General features: G+C 47.0%; 2 protein-coding genes across 5 annotated transcripts; one reads left to right on the top strand and one right to left on the bottom strand.

Moving 5' to 3' along the window:
- Positions 1 to 310: 310 nt before the first annotated feature.
- Positions 311 to 13,338, bottom strand: LOC134519717 (NADH-cytochrome b5 reductase-like). Of its 4 annotated transcripts, none has more exons than XM_063344227.1 (7): positions 12,497 to 12,547; positions 10,959 to 11,138; positions 9,885 to 10,033; positions 8,592 to 8,679; positions 5,374 to 5,478; positions 3,486 to 3,689; positions 311 to 1,805 (listed from the first exon to the last, which is right to left on the bottom strand). In XM_063344227.1, the coding sequence occupies exons 1-7, from the start codon at positions 12,500 to 12,502 to the stop codon at positions 1,602 to 1,604; spliced, it is 936 nt and encodes a 311-aa protein (XP_063200297.1). In that variant the 5' UTR covers positions 12,503 to 12,547; the 3' UTR covers positions 311 to 1,601. The 4 variants fall into 4 exon arrangements, with proteins under 4 accessions (XP_063200297.1, XP_063200298.1, XP_063200299.1 ...); XM_063344228.1 differs by lacking the exon at positions 12,497 to 12,547 and adding an exon at positions 13,182 to 13,338 and having other exon boundaries at positions 312 to 1,805; XM_063344229.1 differs by lacking the exon at positions 12,497 to 12,547 and adding an exon at positions 12,048 to 12,255 and having other exon boundaries at positions 312 to 1,805.
- MRPL37 (mitochondrial ribosomal protein L37) lies at positions 12,627 to 16,860 on the top strand. The gene is made up of 7 exons (XM_063344226.1): positions 12,627 to 13,078; positions 13,348 to 13,531; positions 14,071 to 14,186; positions 14,705 to 14,890; positions 15,191 to 15,348; positions 15,873 to 16,076; positions 16,662 to 16,860. Exons 1-7 carry the CDS (start codon positions 12,694 to 12,696, stop codon positions 16,737 to 16,739), a joined length of 1,311 nt encoding a protein of 436 aa, XP_063200296.1. The 5' UTR covers positions 12,627 to 12,693; the 3' UTR covers positions 16,740 to 16,860.
- The last annotated feature ends 1,829 nt before the right edge of the window (positions 16,861 to 18,689 follow it).

Here is an 18,689-nt window from a genome sequence, read left to right as displayed (position 1 = left end):
GCTGAGAGCTTGCCTTGGACCTACGATGGACAACTTCCCTGGATCTCTCTGCATTAAAAGACAGAAACCTGTTTTGGGTTACGAAGATGGCTTTCTTGTCAGCCCCTGCTCTGATGGAAGTTAAGATAAAAGCTGCAGCTACACTGGATTAATTCCAGGCGGCTGGTAACTGGAGACAAACCTCACCAATGCGAGGGGAAGCTGCGCTTCCTCCCAACATGTGAATCAGCGCCATCATTTCAGTGCACGCTCCTTGTTTTGAGTAACTCAAACTCCATCTCCTTTGTGTAAGGTGTACTATTTGATACATGTAAAAAAGAGACAGGAATGATAACGCAACGTCATCTGTCACAGCCTGGGAAACCCCAACACAGGATAAACTGGGAATGAACAGAAAAAACACAAAGGCGTGCAGAAAGTCTGTATTTCCAGGTGCAGTTAGTAAACACAGTGGTCCCAGAAGGTTAACGAGCGGACAGCGGGTGTCTCAGAGGAAAGGCAGCAGCATCTTGGACTGAAAGAGGAGGAAGGCGCTGGGGTGCCCGGGCTGGGTGCTCTGCCAGGGCAGCTGCAGGGCTGCCATCCCTGGGGTAGGGCCTTGGCTCTCTCCCCTGCCCCATGGGAGAGAGAACCCCAGCAACACTTCAGCTCCTCAGGCAGTGTTCTTGTACGCCTGGGGCACCCCTTGGGCACCTGTGACAAAAAGAAACAGCTGTTTATTTGAAAAGAGGTTCAATTGAATGAACCAGGGCTATTACACAACACTTAGGGGACACGGAAAGCAACCAACCATCCTCCCCGAGAGCAGCTAGATTCCCAGATGCTTTCTCACACAGAATTTTAGGACATGCTCTGCTCTTCCTCTCCCCAGGCAGCATTTCAAGGGCCAAGGGCCAGGGTAGGCAATGCAGGCTGCGCTAGGGCAGGGGGGCCCACATAAGTCCTTGCTGGGCATCCTTATGTATAGCTTTTTCCATTATAGGGTTGGAAAGGCTCTTTTCAGCGAAGATCGGTGCTGCCTTCTCTGTATTAGTGTACAACGGGGCAACTGAGGCACAGAGAGGTTGAAGTGACTTGCCTGGCACCCCCAGCAAGATAATGACACAACCAAAATGAACCCCACAGAATCCAGAATGTTCTGCTGTTCCCTTGGCCGGGCAGTCTTCTCCCTCAGGATGAAGTCTCTCCTCAGGACACCTAACAGGGCACGATACCACTGCAGACTAACACGGATTGCACAGCAAGTCACTGGTCTTCATATTAAAAGACAGCTGTGTACTTGGATGCTTTTTTAATAACGCTAGGATGCTTTTAAGAGCTGTCTCTTAAAATTGCACGTGCAGACTTCCATTAAAATTACCATGCTGTTCCCTGAGGTGTGGGTGGCACATCACATGGTAGCCACTCTGGAACGGCACCTGTTCATTAAAACATTCTCAAGAGTGAGAATCGTACTGGAGACAAATATTTGATCCAAAGGCCTATGAAAGTCTATGCACAAGGAACTCAGTCTATCGAGATGACCAATTTTGAGTAATGTCTGCAGAGAAACAATGATGTCCAAGGCTCCGCCTAAGGTTCCTCGGGTCAGGAATATTCTGCTAAAAGAAAAAACAGGAATTTTCTTCGATTCCTGCAGCTTTCAAGTATCTATTCATATCTTCATTGAATGCAGAAGAGCCGCAGATCAATACAAATGGCTTTCTTCGACAGGAATTTATTATCATCTTCATCAGGTCTTCAGCGAGACGACCAATGTATGTGTTTTCCTGATAGCTCCAAGGAAGTTTTTCCAGTGAAGTTTCCTGAAAAGGCAAAAGGTTTTCAGTGTGACATGTTAAAAAGGACTACTGACTGCTTACAGCTGAATCTCCCTCCTCCCCTCAGAGGACTGCACAGGACGTTTTTCACCCTTGTGACTCCATCTGAGTAGAACTGACCCTTCCCGAGAGCTGCATTCCTCTTCCAAAGCCCAGATCAAATCTTTCCCTGCCATGGGACCTGGCCATTCACTCACTCAGAGGGGACTGAACAAAACCAGCGTGTAACTGTCACTGATAAACGCTGCAGAACCTTCTCCTTTGAGAACCACTTCCCAGAGCGCCTTTTCTATTCCCAAGTCCTAAGTCACAAGTCTATTCCTCTCTATTGCCTCTCCCATTCCCAAGTCTCTTTCAGTCCCATCTCCCTTGACCAAAACTGAAAGATGCCAGTCCTGCTCCAAACACAGCTCTGATCCCACGAGAAATGTTAAATCCCATGGCGTTAGATCCAGTGGGGACTCCCTTACTGCTATTAATTAGAAGCAGAAGGTGCTCAGATGTGGTGGTGACAGGCAGCAGAGTGAAATACTGAGACGGACGGATATATAATCCTAAAAGGGAGGATGCACGAGTCAGTGTGGGACGACAGCAAACCTGCTAAGGGAAGAGAAGAAAGGGAGAGACGTACGTGCAGGACAGACAGTGCTGACAGGGGTCAGGTGGGTTTCTTGCCCTTCACTGATTGAATTTCAAGACCTCCTCACGGTCGCAAGACCACACTGTCCTGAAAAGGGTATTTAAGCCATGTCACCACAGGCAATTACTGGTTATGCTCCTACTCTGTAGGCAGCTGAGGGGGTGCCTAAGTCACAAGGCCTTTTCCCTATACCCAATCTCAGCTTGCCGAGGCCATATGTAGAACATAATGTATGAGGCAGATCCGCTATGAGAGATACAAAAAATGATTCATCTGAGAAACTAAAAATGCAACGGGATTCATTCCCTTAGCATAAATAATTCCTTCTATATCCTCCCTGCAATGAATCCTCATTTCTGAGAGAAATAATTTTCAACTACCCAATCCACGCAGAACACAGGCAACTTTGGGACCAAATGGAAATGAAAAAGACTGCGCAAAATGTAAGACCACTGAGAGGTATGCCCTTATCCCATGGATTTGGCAGAAAAAATAATTTTAGAGAGGGGGAAACAACTTTAAGAACTTTAAAAATGGGTCAGCTGGGAAAAATAATTGCTGGGAAGTTGGTGCTAACGTACTAGAAGAAGAGAGCTCTAGCCATGAGCAATGAATGCAGGATAAGGACAGATTAAGGAACTGGTATTAGGAAAGAAGAAATAGTTTATTTGCTGTGAGTCTCCCAGAGTCAAGTTTTCTTTGCACAAATGTTTAGGTGCAGCAACAACAGTCTGAAGTCGGGGGGAATAATCAACAGTGACTATGAATCAGGGGGCTCATCCCAACAGAACTGCTACCAAGGAGGTAAAGAGGGACAAGCAGTGATGGTCACTTCCCTGAAATTCTCCAGACTGGTAACAGCGTGAGAATATGTAGCAGATTTAAGAACAGCACCTCCTGGATCACAAAATAGCCTCAATGACTGGGAAAGAATTAAGATCATGCTCGTGGAAAAGCAGAGGAGGCAGAGGCTCATCCAGCACACAGAACCCTCACACGAATACGCTTCATATCCAGTTATTTACCTGGCTTAGGACGTAAAATATTCTGACGTTCCAGTATCGAGCCAGATCCTGCAGAAGAGGTTTCAAATAAATTTTGTCAAAGGTACGGAAGCAGCCAACAAGAGTTACAAAGGTTTCATCCTCTTCATCATCTGTTATGGACTGGAGGATGGGAAGCATCGGTGCAAGGCCGGTACCAGATGCCAGCATGAGGAGTTCTCCATACTGACAACAAAACAGAGAATTTTGAATGAGCTGTGGTGACTGCAAACGGACAAGCTCATGGTCAGTTGCTCCTTGCTGCCACACTGGTAGAGGGTCCCTTGAGAGAAAACACATCAGAAGGTCATGAACTGGTAAATTCAAATCTCAGGATGTATTTTTCTGCAAAGGGTTACAGATAGCACTTCCAGGGTTTACACACCATATCTAACGAAGCTGGATTTTACCTAAATACAGTAATTTATCCTGACTTTAGCCTTGATTTCAATTAATTTATATTTCAGTTCCAATTCTGCAGTACACTTTGCTGACCCACTGCGTGTTGTTTTCCCACTGGAAGTGCTCCCTGTGTGTGTGTTTATCTCGGATGCTGCAAACTACAATCCTGAATGTTCTCTGGAGGAAACGGTTTCTTCTCCATCCTGATCCACGTATCTTCCTGGTACATTATCTCACTTTTCTCAAAGAGCTACCACCAGCTCCCAGTGCTCCCCACCTGCAAGGGGGGGACACTCACTCTACTCGCAATAGGGATGTCCAGGCAGTGAGGCGCTGTGCGTAGGAGGACAGAAGGTTCCCAGCACCTTCCGCAGCTGCCAGCCAGTGTGCCAATGCCAGAAGCGGGACTTAAGCCCCTATTAAGCCCAGAGGCTGCTTGTGCTCTGCTCTGACTTGGCAGTTTACTGTGGATGGATCTGATCTGCCCGAATCTGAATCCTATTCTACTGGCAGCAAGGAGAGATAAAAGAAAATTTTACTAGGAAACTTTGTTATAATTAATAAATAATAAACTGTTCTTCTACAGCAAGTTGTTTTAATGATTGCTCAGGTGCTTTGCAAACTGCATGTACACAGATCACCCAGACAGCCCCTGAACGCAGCCACTTCTAGGCATGACCGCCACGTTCTGTCCCAAATGATTATCTGGACACTTTTAAGATGAGAAGGGAACAGTAGCCTAAAACAGCAGGGAGAGTATTTCAGGAAGCAGAACACAATTGGTTTGCATGGAGCTTGGCCACTGGGATTTTACAGCCTTATTTTTGTTGTCATTGTTGTTGGGGGTGGGGAACAAGGCTTTGGTATCTTAATGACCAGTGTTTCAATTTTGCTCCTCATTTGAAAGGTCAGAATTAAGTAATCGAACTAGTACGTGTGAGAACCCTTCCCCTGAAACTGGATCTGCCTTTCTTTGCAGGGAGCCTGCTATCAGCAGGTGGGATCAACATTTGCAGAGTGGCTGGGTGATGTGACACCTCACTGGAGCTGCTGCAGTTCAGGGAATACCCAAGAGAGAAAAAGATCAACACCTCTCCTTCGCTCGTACTCAGTCACAAAACAGCAATGTGGTTCAAACAAGGCAACAATCCACACTCATTGCTGGTGCGAAATAAGTTCCTTTTGTTAAACACATCAGGAACTTTTATTGCAAGTGATGAACACAGAGCCTTGCTAATATTTTCCAGTCTCACATCCACCTCCCTCTCCTCTTCCTTCTTAAATATTCTGCAGTTCAATAAGGTGTACTTTCTCCAATTGACTGCTAATGCTGCAGCACTGTACAGTAATCCAGGAGGTCCCTAAAATAATCAGGAAAACAGTAATCAAATTGATGTCTTCCCTTCGGAGTATTAAACAAAGCTAGCTGCCACAAGCTGAAACATCCGATGTCTCTTAGGGAACTAACCTTATTAGGTCGATATGGGAACCCTCCAAATGGCCCACGCCAAAAGACCATGTCTCCTTTTTTCCACGTTTTTATGTATTGTGACATTAGCCCGGCTTCATAGCACTAATAAAAAACATTGCACAAAAGAAAAGAATAATTATACTCTGTTGGAAAGTTTCCCAGCTTAAAGTCAATTATAAAGTTATCTACATTTAAACAAGAAGGGGACAAAAAAACATTTCATGCATTTAAAAAGAAAGAAAGATCATTCTATTTGAAAAATAACTCAAAGTTATACCCAAAACAAAGACATTTAAATTAAATCATATTGGATCCATTCCAGCTTCGCTGTAATGTAAACACAACCCACTCTCATGCAGTCCGAATTTCCAAAACGGGAAAAAGCTTATCAGAGTTCTTGCTTACAAAGCACACAGAGAAGAGTGTCTTGAATGCAAAACACAGTCCAAGCCTTCAAGCGTTCTCCAAATCTCAGGGTGTGGGGTCTGCAAATGCCCTCTGGGTACCGATAGTTATATAAACAATGCATAGCTCTTGCTTTATTTCATTCTCTCAGATGCTGTGTTGATACAATTAATGACCCAAAGTCAGGTTAACTCATTTATAAAACTCTTGTTTTCAGAACAGATCATCTGGATGCCAAGAGATGCCTTCACATTTTCAAAAAATTATGTTAATTTGGGCCTCACAGAAGAAAAACATTAGTAAAATCTGCCTTACTTCTAGCAGGCACAAACAATATTATCTAGGCTCTTGCCTGGAGGAATTCTAACCTCGCTCAGGAGGTCAGAAACACAGAAGCAAGGAGAGGCTGGAAAATGAAGGGCTCATCCAAGCAGCCTTGTAGCTATGTGCTATACAGATATGTATGTCCTATATGTATGACCACTTTACGGTTAATGAGAACAAACATGCACAGAACGGCCACAGTCTATAGGATCTGGCCAGAGAACAAGGGCTGGTCCAAACAGCAAGAGCAGATAAACTCAATAGCTGGGGCAGACAACTGGTCTCGCACAGAGGCGATGCCACTGATAGCCTGAGGAAGAGCAACACAACCAGAGGTCAAAAGATAAGATGTGATATAAGCCTTCAAAGACTCCAGCCCATATGAAAGAAGTGTATTTGGGGGTATTTTCTGCACGCACGTTGGACAGAAGCCCAGCCCCACACCCCAGTGCCTTGGCTGGCCACCAAGCTGCACTGCAGACAAACAAAACCAGTGAACCACAAAGAAGCTAAGAAAAAGTGAGTGAGTGAGCGTGTGCCTGCAAGCAGTATTAGCTAATAAAGAACACAGATGCTCCTCCCCTCCTAACAACCTCACTTAAACAAGATACCTGAAGTATTAAGAACTATTAGCACCAACTGTTACATTCAAAAGGTAAATGCACGACATACACACACACATCCAGGCTCCGAGTTACTGTCAGAAATGTTTTACATTGAGAGGGTTCTGGGCATGTACTATGTCTCACACAAAGAGTGTGCAGTTGCATCAAAGGAACAGTATTTTATACCTACTTTCTTCAAATATATGCGGAAACCCAAGGCAAGAGCAGAAAAGTCAGCCCCACTTACTGCCTATTCCCTATGGACCAGGGTAATGGAAACTAAAACAATCCCTCTTTCACCAAAATTATTTCCAAAAATTGAAGTGAGAAATGACTGAGTGGGTTTAAAATGAAATTTTCTAAATAAAAAGAAAAAAAGAATTATCTCCTGGGGGAAAACTTTTACACCCAGTTTTACATGGAGAGAAACCCTAACATTATAAAATCATTCAAAAAGAGGGTTATGCTCCGTAAATGGCAACTCCCTCACTCTTAACTGTAGTATCACAAATGCAATGCTATAATAACAGGAGACAGAAGGGTTTGAACAGTGCTTGGATTGCATAGTAATAATAATAATATAGTACTTTCCAAAATTGCCTGAATAGTGTGAAATATACCACAACCTACAGAGTGAGTTATAAAAATGGCTGCTTTACACTGGGTGTTACCAACCTCTTTTGTCACTGCCAGAGAATAACTATAGCTCCCTTCGGGATGAAAGGTTCTATATAAAGGAAAGGTATCATTACAATCATTACTATTATTATTGAAATGCAAAACCTGTGCGTAATAACCAAGTATACATGAAATTTCACAGTCATCCTGTGAACGTATCCTATTAATGCAACACTTTTCTCCCCCACCACACACCAATTGCCACAAGAATGGTGAAATGACCCTCCCACAGGTGTCCTATAGAAGCTGTACGCTTTTCTAAAGAACAGGGTTTGTATTAGAACATACAACGCATAATAAATCCCCAGATGTGAAATCCTGGAAGACAGGCAGAGGACAAGTGGTCACTCCCTGTAAGCCACCTGGGACAGCCAACAGTCTGAATTTCACACCTATACTGAAGTCTGCGCCTGCCCCGAGGAATCACTAGAGACATACAAATGCAGTATCAGAAAAATCTTCTTCAATTCGATATTCTCGACGCAAAGTCATCATTTATGAGGGCCCTGCAGACTTTATTCAGACAAATTTCCAGCCAAGTTCTCCTATAAAATCCTTCTGAACTCAACCAGCATTTTGTGGTGGCCTCCAGAAAGGCCAGGACACTTGTCCAAAATGGATCTCTGCCACCCCAATAGGTGTAGCGTGTGCCCGTGGGCCACCTCTCTGCCCCCTGGGCCACAGGGACCCTCTCAGACTGCAGACAGCTCCAGAGCCCTGCCTGCAAACCAGAAACAGCTGCCTACTGTCTGCCTACACTTTTGAACAAAATTAATTTTTTTTCTGAGGAGTGTTCTTAAAGCAAAATACAGAGGGGAAGGATAACAGCTGGGAAAAGACTTCCCAAAATCGGTGGTTCAACTGGGTGTGATTTCAAAGACAGACTGAAAAGGCAAAATGAAATCGGGGAAGCAGAATGGGCTCTTTCCACACTGGTGACCGCAGGGCTCCCGAGAGGCTCTCCCAAGCGCATACCAGGGCGTATGCTGCAAAGCACTTGTTTGTGTGTCACCTTTCTCTGCTTTCAGTTTTGTGGGAAAAAACTGCAATTTTTATCAGCAAAGCACAACTGCTTCAAAACAACACGGAAACAGTCCATGAGGGGTTTGAGAGTCTCACTTGAAGCACGGACAGCTTGGTTCCTAAAGAAAACATAGTGCCCAGCACCAGAGACTCTAATCCATATTGCACAGGCTTACTTACTTTCATTAAAACTTCAAAGTACCCTTCTGCATTCCCTGGGCTAATCGGAGTATAGGCTCGCTGGACCTCCAACCCATTCACCACTCCTCTGAGGAGAGAAATAGAGGAACCCACTGTGACTTGGGTCATTGACCAGCATTACCAAACTTCTGCAGTTCTCTGGGGAGATGAGGGAGGCAGCAGGTCCTCTTCCCAGTGGCCCGGTCTCTGCACAGATGCAAAACATTTCCCTTCCAAAGGTAAAAATCCAGGGGGAACATAATGGCTAAATGCACCTTTTGTTTTTCCGGTGGCGGCCCCAGCTGTACTACACATTCAGCTCTTGGACGCACCCCTGGAAGGATGTTTGAGCCATTCTGTGAGAAACAGCCGAACATGCAAGAGTGGCAAAGGGGAGAGAAAATGCTTTCATGGTTAAGTTTTCTATCCCTTTTGGGCTGGGGTCTACTTTCCTTTCTGTGTTCGGACGGCATCTGGTAATTAAATAATGAAAGCTAGGGCACAGCCTTGACCTGAGGTCTTGTCAATGTACACTGTATTTTCCTGTTAGTCTTCTCTTTCTACAGAATATATCCACCCTGCTCTTTACCACTGACTACGGTAATTGATTGAAGTGACCGAACCTTTTCCTCTGCTGCATTATGAGAGATGGCTGAAGGGAGAAGCGTGTACTTTCAGCAGCCAGCCAGCTGTATACATCAGCTGCTAACGTACAAATAACATCAACAGATACAGATCAATGGCATCGTAACATGAGTTTTTCTATCTGGCAATGATCACCACAGATGGCCGAGAGAGACATAAACTTTTCCCAAGTGGCCCCTTTCTGGCAAGCAACAAACTACACAGGAGGGTTGTTTTGTTAGAAATCCGTCAGGAAATACCTGGATGTCATGGGTAACACCGCGGGTGCTGGGTTACTCCAAGATACAGGGCCTAAAATACTGAGCTCTGGGGTAAGTGCAGTTCATTGTCTTCATTCCAACACACTGGAATAAATCATCTGTTGTAACATCTATTCTTTGAGTCTTTCTTTCTGCAAATGGATTTTCTTAATCACACCTAGTTCTTTCTGACCCACCGACGCAAGGATAATGCTGAAGAAAAATACAGCTTTGGAAAGGCTTTTACCATAAAATCAGTAGAGCTAGCGAGCTCACAAGTTCTTTCATCTGTGTCATTGTGGAGGTATAGAAATTATGATTTGCCTGGTGTGAAGCCTTTGTCTATTGACAAAAACCTATGTATTAGGTTACATAATGCAGACTGTTTAACTAGCACAGAGAACAATACCTTAACACGATATGTTGTCCTAAACTCAATTGCAGACTGCTATTTCCCGGTAATTCAAATTTGTACTGGTAGGTGTCCTCTGTTAGCTGCTCCACCGAGCTAATGTTGAATGCAGTAAATGTATCTGGATTCAGTTCTGAATTATTGCTCTGCAAGAACAACAATAAATAATTACTTGGTTAGATGGTGTCTTTTATTATTTCATTTTTCTTTGGAAGCAAACGTGTGTGCTAATTTAGTGCCGGAGATACTCAGGACTCCAAAAGAATGTGTATTAAATGCAGGGCCCAGCACAAATTTCAGCTCTCTGCTGATTCATTATCATGTTCTGCAGCATGCACTTTGGGATCCTACATTCCAGCCCCCCCTTTTTAAATTACATTTTTGCACCTTCCAGCAAGGTCATCCTCATATGACTCACTGCAATCATCTTCTCATGTCTGGAAACAAACAGAAATAATACTGCTAAAAGAGCTGAGCGCTGCTTTGGGGGCAACTTTGAAACCTACTGACGACCACTGTGAATAGGAAATACTGTTAGCCGTTTCAACGCTGATCATTTTTGCTTGACACAGCATAGTTAATCTTACGTAAAAGGGCACCGATAAGCTTAAAATTAGGCGCTGAAGACAACTACTCCACTGCACACAATGCAGCTTTTTTCATCCTCAAAGTCTAAAAAAACAGGAAAAGATTAAAAAGGTCGGGAAAACAGAGCTTCTACAAGTAAAGTGTCAGAGAAAATTGCAGTTCTTTGTACCTTTCACCCATTCCCACTTTCCAGAGAGGCTGGCTCTGGCTGGCTGGGGTCCCCCAGCAAGGAGAAGCTGCAAACCTAGGACTGTAATGCGACACCAGGGCGAACTCGACACTTGGAAAATCACATTACAGCAGGGAGACAGCAGGCAAGGGGGAGGGTGGCTGTGAAGGCAGAGTTTGGGGAATTGCGTTTACAGCCTTCTCTTAAGGCACTGCTTTAATCTATTGCTGCATCCCTCGCCCATCACCACAAGCCTGCACGCTAACAAGTACGATCAAAGTACTGGCTCTAGAATGTGATGAAGATAAATTGACCTGCTCCTTTTTTTCCATGAGGAGGCTTTTGTCTTTCTTTGCCTTGGCCCTTTCCCATTGTGCAAGCTCCTTCTCGTACACATCATAGATGCAGGGTTTGCAGCCGCTGCCGCAGCACTGGGATGGAGAAGGTTCCTGGGGTTTGAGAGCCAGCCAGTCGTCCTCGTTTCCACTCATTGTCTGCAAAACACAAGCCCTGCATCAAAAACAGCAGGATGAAGAGCGGCGCGTGCTCATCAGCCAAGCATTATTTGGAGAAGGACTGAGAAATCTCTCTTGAGCATCTTGCATGTGTATCTCAGGGGACTCAGAAAAACCTGCAAGCCGATCTGGTGCCTACAACGCTCCATTTTTGTTCAAGTGCTCACTGCCTCTGCGTTGTCCGGTGCAGGAATGTCAGACATTGCAGCCACCAGCCCAGAACCGTGCAGTAGACCCCAGCCCAGCCTCAGGCTCCACTTCCCAGCCTGGCTGCCTAGTCAGAGCTACCTGCAGCAGCAGCACGCACATGCTTATTCCTGCTTGTTCTGCCGTGGTGATTTCCAAAGGAAGAGCAGCCTGGTCACACAGAGCTGAAACATCAGAAAAATCTGCAACTCTGTGAACGAGAACCGATAATAAACCCCAACTGCCAAGCCGCAGCCTGCTGGAGCACTGCTTTAAAATGGGGGGAGGGTAGCGAGCTGAAGTGGGGGGGTTTAGAGCCTAGAGGCAAACGTGGTAAACTCACAAGCAAACGAATAAACACTTTGCTTATGAGCAGATTTGAGCCTGGCTTTAAATGCAGACATGTAGGGACAGGGTGAGAAGCACCCAGTGTGATTTTTATCCCTTGCCGCTCGCTGCCTTTGGTTCAGACAGAGCTGTACCTACTGAACGCTCCTCAAACCAAAATCAAGATGCTGACTTCTCAGGGACTCTGCCATTTTTACACAACACTTGGCCTAATGCTATTCCCAATGCATTTGTATCTGTATCATTTAAACAAAGGGAGGTCCAGAGGAAATTATAAAGCCACGGGTGACGAGGCTGAGGAAGAGAACACTTAGCACTTAGAGCTTCATTTTCAAGGTGAATTAATTAACTAACCTTCTCCCCCACAACACAAAACCGCTTATTCTAACGTTACAGAGGCAGAAGAGGGAACCAAAAGGCGAGTGGTCCTGCTTTTCACAGCAGCCGACGGTTCCGTACCCACCAGGCACCCGAGTGCCCGAGGTTCCTCTGAGGGCTGTGAGGGGGGAGCCCCCGACCAGGCCGCGGGTGGAGCCGGGGAACCCTAGACTCGGGGCTGGCCGCGTTTATGGAGTTTTGAGCACTTACTGTGCATGCCCGGGGCTTGGGCACGCCGCCCCGGGGCCAGAGCAGCCCCGTCCCCTCGGGCCCCGCGCCACCTCGGAGCCCAGGCCCAGGCCCAGGCCCGACCCCACACAGAAGCTCTGCAGGCCCCGACGGCCCCTGCCCGCCAAGGGCCCGTCTCCCAACTTTCTCCCCCTCCCCCACAGGAGAGAAGGCACCTTCCCCACCCCCTAACCTACCAACATAGCTCCTGCCCTTCACCCGCCGCCAGGCAATTTGCCGACCCTCCCTTACCCCGTGGGCGCCTGCTCGCCATTGGTCGCCGCCGCCGTCAGTCACCCGAGGGGGGGGGGGGGCGTGAGCCCGCCCGCCGCGCTCCCGCCGTGCCGCGCGCGCCAAGATGGCGGCTGGCGGGCGCTGAGGCGGCGGCGGGAGGATGGCGGTGGGGCCGATGGCGCTGAGGCGGGTGGGGGCGGCGCTGCGGGGCCGCGGCGTCCTCACCCGCAGCATCCTCACCCGTGCGACGCGGCCCCGTCCCCGTGGGCCGCTGCCGCGCACGCCCTGGACCACCCGTGGGCCGCCGCCGGAGGAGCTGGCCCGGATGGTGGAGCGGCGGCCGGTGCGGGAGCAGGTGGAGCTGGACACCATCACCTACGCCGGGCGGCAGCACTTCGTGCCCGGCTTGGCCCGGCCACGCTTCCCGCCATGGGACCGGGGTTGGCACGACCCCCGGCACTCGCCGGGGCCGCGCTACGAGGACATGCCGCTCTACAAGGAGCGCGGCTGCTACATCTGCCACCAGGCCGTCCGCATGCTGGAAGGTACCGGCCCGGCCGCCCCTCCTCCGGCGCCTCCTCCGCCCGCGACACCCCGCTCAGTGCCCCCAGCGCTGCCCTGGGCCGCGCAGCCTGTTCAAGCACTCGCCCTTCCCCGCCAGCCATGGCTTCTCCTCACATAATGTCAAAAAACACACAGCGGAGAGCCCGCCCTGCCTAATGAACTGGCTGCGCTGTCAGCCCGACGCCCAGCGGCCTCAGTAATACATATTTCTTGGTTTGTTTTGTTTTGTTTTGTTTTTTTTTTCCCCAAGGAGTTCGGCAAGCGCAGTGGCTCACCAAGACGAAGCTGGTGGAAGGCTTGCCCCCGTCGGTGCTCAGCATCATCGACAACCCGGCTCACCAGCTGGAGGACTATGAGGAGGGTGTAAAGCGTGCGATCTCGCACGCCAGGTTCTGGGACACGACAGAAGTTGCTCCCAGGAGAGAACATTATTGGTGAGTTCTCAGTCCTAGGGAAAATCTTTCCACTGTGTCATTATGGTTTTAGCATAAGCCAGTCATCAAGCAGGTAACTTAAGAACCAGAGTTTTTAACACTACAAAGAAAATTCATACACAGATCTGCTGTTGAGAAATTCACTTACTGTGCAAAACTGTTAGCCACAGGTTATCAACTTGTAAAACAAACAACCACCACCAAAAACCCCAGTTCTGAACATTGACAGTAGTACCAATGTAAACACATATTCTACATTAAAGCTTCTTTCAGGCTAAAGTCTGTGTTTCAACTTGAGATCTACTTCTCGCTGATGCAGAATGTCAATTTTTAAATCAGTAATGGTAAGCATTACCTGTGCCAACTTGGAACAGGACCGGTGTGTGAGATATTAATCTGAAATCTGTATTGGTGACTTGGAAATGTTACGATACTATGTTTTACATACAGTAATGCTAACAGCATTCATGTCCCACAAGCATCTGCCCGCCATTATGGTCATACTTTTTTATGTAACTATTTTTTTTCTCATTCTAAAGCCCAGTACTGTTTGAAGATTTGATACATTTATGTCGGTTAATGGCTGCAAAGTATCCTTCTTTGGCTAAAAGAATGTTGGCTAGAAACTACAAGATATCAGCTACGTGGGAAAGAGGTTAGTTGCTGCTTTGGTGGAAGCATTTAGCTCTTTTCATTCATGTAAGAGGGGTGACAAAGCTGCTAGCTTTAAGGCTGAGGATTTGGAGAAAATGAAGAAATTTCTGGAACTGAGTAAATCTTTCAGTTTTAAGTAGTATTGTAAGGATGGGCAGCCTTGGAAAGTAGCAGGATACTTGCCCTGAGGAGATTATTAGAGCCTTAGACAACATCAACGAGATGGCAGGAGAAGAGAACCAGTGCCTTAGAACTGATTGTTTATTTTTTTGTGTCCAAAATCTGTGCTATTGCTTTTCTACATATGTTTAGTTAAGAAACTAACACCAGCAGTTAAGGTTGGTATTTTAGAAGAAGAACCTATAGCTGAGCTACTGTGTAAGTTTAGTTTGGAGGTGAGAGGGTGAGTGAGCCTTGCAGAACAAGTTCTTGCTAGAATGCTGCTACCCAAAGGAAACGTATGTCTTTCCCTAATGTTATTTTGGCAATGCTTGAATGTAGCCTAATTTCCCTCCCCAGAATCCATTCTCCTTCAGGTCCGTGGCCTGAACGGAATGCTTATGAACTCTATGGCCCCGATACCACCAGTAGCCTCCAAGGAGGAGATACTGGCCACGGAAGAGCATGCTCTGGAGACCTTCTATCCCATCTCTCCTACAATTGATCTTCAGGAAGTGAATGTGTACAAAGAGCTCAATGATACAGGTAAATCTAGCCGCTGATAATAATTTTCTGTCAGACCAAGTGTTCGGGTTAACCTGGAGTCCTTGTCCTTCTGCGAGACAGCAGTGGGTAGGGGGTGGATGGGAATGAGGGAACACAGTAGCTGGGCACAGGGTGTGCAGCGCGAGTGCTCCAGGCCCATGGCAAGTAGATTGTGGCCTAAGCAGGACTGCGGAAGAGAACTTAGATCCTGGCAAGTTAACAGTTCCTGAAGATAGGGGAGAAACATCGTCTGTGCAGTCTCTTACTGAGCGATTCCTGACATGATTCTCTGCCATTTAGGTTTTAGAGATGGTTATCCTTACGCTCATCCTCACACTCTCTTCTTCCTGGAATCGGCCAACGTTCGTACTAACAGGTTCAGACCAGAACAACTTCGTGCTAAAATGCTGATGTTTGCTTTCGGCAATGCGCTGGCAAAGGCTAAGGTGCTGTACGGGGTATGTACTGGAGACTGCTGCTGACTCGCTGGGCCTTTGTTCTTTCCCTCGCGCTGCACGTAGTGGAAAGAGTTGTGCCATTCCCATGCCGTGGCATGTGACATTAGTTTTCAAATCTGAGCTTCCCAGTCCAGAGGTCTAACTCTAACCTTCAGGTCTGGTTACTGATGTCTGCTTGATCCAGGAAACCATCTCTCAGCCATGAGCGTGTTCGTGATGTAACATGCGTTGGAGTGGTAATGGGAAGGAACCAGGGAGTAGGTTCAGCTGTAAAACTCTAACCCATCCGACAGCTCAGTATGTAAATTGATACTTCATTGCTGGCTGAAGGAGGAATTTTAATTAAAATACAAAATCTACATTCAAAACTTGTTTGACTAGAGTAATTTTCTGGGCAAGGTAACAATACATTTATTAAAATATTGGCTTTAAACCAAGTAGAAGATGCCGAATCAGCAAGTACTCCTATAATTTCAGCGGCAACTGGCTTTTTAAACATTCTTCCCCACTCCTTCTTTTCCTAGAACGATCCCAAGGTTCTGGAGCAGCCAATAGTGGTGCAAAGCATTGGCACAGATGGCCAGCTCTTCCAGTTCATGGTGTTCCAGTTAAATACAACAGACCTTGTCTCTAGCGATGGCATAAAAAATCTGGTCTGGATTGACTCTGATCAGAATCTGTATGAAAAAGCCCAATGTGTTCCAGAAGTCAAGAAGAGAGTTGTTACGGTAAGCAAAACTTGGGGATGTGGTCCTGGAAATCCTACCCTTTCTCCTCTGCTGGAGGTTTGAGAGCTGGCGTAGAGCCGCAGCGCGGGTTTTAAACCGGCTGAAGGGACCTGACGCAGGCACTGGCCTTGTTCTTAGGCAGGTGCCACCGACAGGGAGTATTCTTAGTGCTGCTGTACCCCGTGGCGTGCGAGCCACATGCCGAGCTTCGTATGAACTCCGACGTAAAGATAGCCCCAGCTGTAATCTACCAGCTCGTAATATGCTCGTTTAAAATAGGCTGGTGCTCTGATGAAGGGAGTGCTTACGTGCAAGTGCCCGCTTCGCTGTAGAGTAAGCAGAGCGCGGTGCTGTCAGCCCTGCTTACGCTGGGAGGGCGTCTCGGTTTGACGGGCAAAGGGTTTGTGCCGTCTGCGGTGTGTAACCGGTGGAAGTACCCGCACACAAACCCATCTGGGGAGGGAGGGCGGGCACCATTTGGAAGCTACCACATCTGGAGTCTTACTCAAGCATTATTTAAAGCCGTTGTTTGTCTACATTAATCACTTCACTGCAAACTGAGCATCCATGTCTTTTTCTCTGCAGAAGCCCGCTGGAATATATGGCTTTCAGCCAGACACATTCAAGAAGTTTCTGGCACTGTATCTGCATGGAACTGTGTGAAATTCAGCTCAAATGAAAATACTTCACCAACTGTACCTGCTGCTTCTCTTTGCCAGAACCATCACATAATTAAAGAAAGGTGGATTAATTTACTTGAAAAAATAAATTATATTGCTACTGAGAGTAAAATTTTTTTTAAACTAAGTTGTGCATGAAGGAACTCTTTCATTTTAGGGGCTCACCTCTGGATTCGGGTTAGAGAGAGTCATCAAATGCATCCTCCTGCACTTTTCCACCGTTGCCTAGAAAGAACATAAGCCAGTCATTATTCCTCTGCGCAGGTTCTGCTCTCGGTGTGCTTTTGCACAGAGCTAGACTCAAACCTATTTTCCGAGTTTGCTTTGAGTACCTCTGAATGCGGGGTGTGTGGAAGAGGCTCACAAAGCTTCAAGAGGGGAGCCTGAGACATAAGCCTTTTACATTCTGCCTGGCTTTTACTTTGTTTTTTCTCCTGGCTGCTTTGGGATGTATCATGCTGCCCTGCGCTTCGTTCCCAAAGCACTTAATCGGTGAGATCGCTTTGTTGGATCTATAGAACCGCCGTTCTTTTATCCCCCAATCCTGGGATGAAGAGACCTATCCATTTTGGGAAAGTGGCGTAGAATGTAGCGTGAAACTTTGGTGCCTGGTAGCTGGTATTTGCTGCTAAAAACACAAAGGAAGAATTTCTTCCTGCCACACAGAGTTAACTGAGCAGGAAGCGTAGTCTTTTTAAGATGGGGGGATTAGCATGGTTTGTGTGAAATGAAGGCTAAATTAGCTCCAGCCAAATGTAGAGTGTTTTGCAGTTCTGCGCTGATACCCTCCAGCACATGGGAAGGAATAGGACAGCCTGCGCTGTTTTAAGGTGTGGAAGAGCGCGTTCCCCAGAAATTCATCACACTTCAGTTGTGTCAGAGACTGGTCTGTGCTTCGTGATCCTCCCTGACCGTCTGGGTGAACACCCCAGTTGCGTGTTCCAGTCTCAGTCCATCAGACAGCTCTGCAGGTTTCGGAAAAACAGATTTTCGCTAGTCAAACTTGAGATCGACAGTTGCACCCAGTAAATGGGGATGCGTCGGCTGTAAGTTAAACTAACAAATCCCTCAGTAGTTAGGAGAAGATGCTTGAAAGAGAAATAATCTAGTGAGGGTTGCATTGATCTAAATCCCATTAATTCTGCCTGCTCAAGGGTTGCCTAATTCAGCTCATCGATTTAAATCTGTTCAGATCTGTAATTTGCACCCAGTTATTCAGGAATATATTGTAATACACTCGTGCTCTGTGGAGCATGTTCCAGTAGGTGTTTCTTTCTCAGGCTGTTGGCTCTGTCACACGGACGCTGCCGAACAGCTCTAGGCAACAGCCCTCGGAGTATCCACACCCCCTCACCCTTCCAGCTTACCCATCTTTGGGAGGAAACCCTGTAGGGCGGCGTTAACATTCCTGAGCAGAGCGGTTCCACCAGGGAAGCCTGGTGGAAGAGTGGCTTTGGTGGAGAGGGGGTGTGGAGAAATGAAACACCTCCTGTGCTTCTGGTAGATGTGGGAATCTGTGAAGATGGTCTGCTTAGGAAAGAGCCAAAGGCCCTTTAGATGCTTTACCTCTCAACAAAGACATCTCTATTAGGACAGGTGGTAGAAGAGGAGAAACTAAGTGAAGCTGGAGACCTGCTGTCTCCAAGACTGAGCAGAGGTGAAGCACAAGCCCAGGGAGAGATGGACAAAGGCAGAACAAAGGCAATTTTGAGGATGGCAGAAGCAATAGGACATGGGACAGTCAACAGGGGAATGAGGCTTCAGCAGGTTACAAGAGGTATTAGGAAGCCACTTGAGAGGAGGGGACCATACACAAGCATGCAAGACTGTGTCCCTGGTTTGCTCAGGACACAGCTGATGTCGCCTGTGGTGGTGGGGAAGCAGGACTCACGTGTTGCTGGAAGGAGCAGCTCATGCTTGTGCTGGGTAAGCT

This window comes from Chroicocephalus ridibundus, chromosome 8, assembly GCF_963924245.1.
Source record: "Chroicocephalus ridibundus chromosome 8, bChrRid1.1, whole genome shotgun sequence".
Lineage (NCBI taxonomy): Eukaryota > Metazoa > Chordata > Aves > Charadriiformes > Laridae > Chroicocephalus > Chroicocephalus ridibundus.
The sequence above is the reverse complement of the archived record's forward strand: the minus strand, read 5'-3'. Positions and strand labels throughout refer to the sequence as shown.

What these genes read in the sequence shown, in the direction of transcription:
- LOC134519717 (XM_063344227.1), bottom strand. An exon ending in TCATGGAAAAAAAGGAGCAG is followed by an intron (nt 10,034 to 10,958) that starts GTCAATTTATCT and finishes TTGTTCTTGCAG; the next exon opens with AGCAATAATTCAGAACTGAA. An exon ending in GGACAACATATCGTGTTAAG is followed by an intron (nt 8,680 to 9,884) that starts GTATTGTTCTCT and finishes TTCTCTCCTCAG; the next exon opens with AGGAGTGGTGAATGGGTTGG.
- MRPL37 (XM_063344226.1), top strand. Translation starts at nt 12,694, where the DNA reads ATGGCGGTGGGGCCGATGGCGCTGAGGCGGGTGGGGGCGGCGCTGCGG. An exon ending in CCCAGGAGAGAACATTATTG is followed by an intron (nt 13,532 to 14,070) that starts GTGAGTTCTCAG and finishes CTCATTCTAAAG; the next exon opens with CCCAGTACTGTTTGAAGATT. An exon ending in ATCAGCTACGTGGGAAAGAG is followed by an intron (nt 14,187 to 14,704) that starts GTTAGTTGCTGC and finishes TTCCCTCCCCAG; the next exon opens with AATCCATTCTCCTTCAGGTC.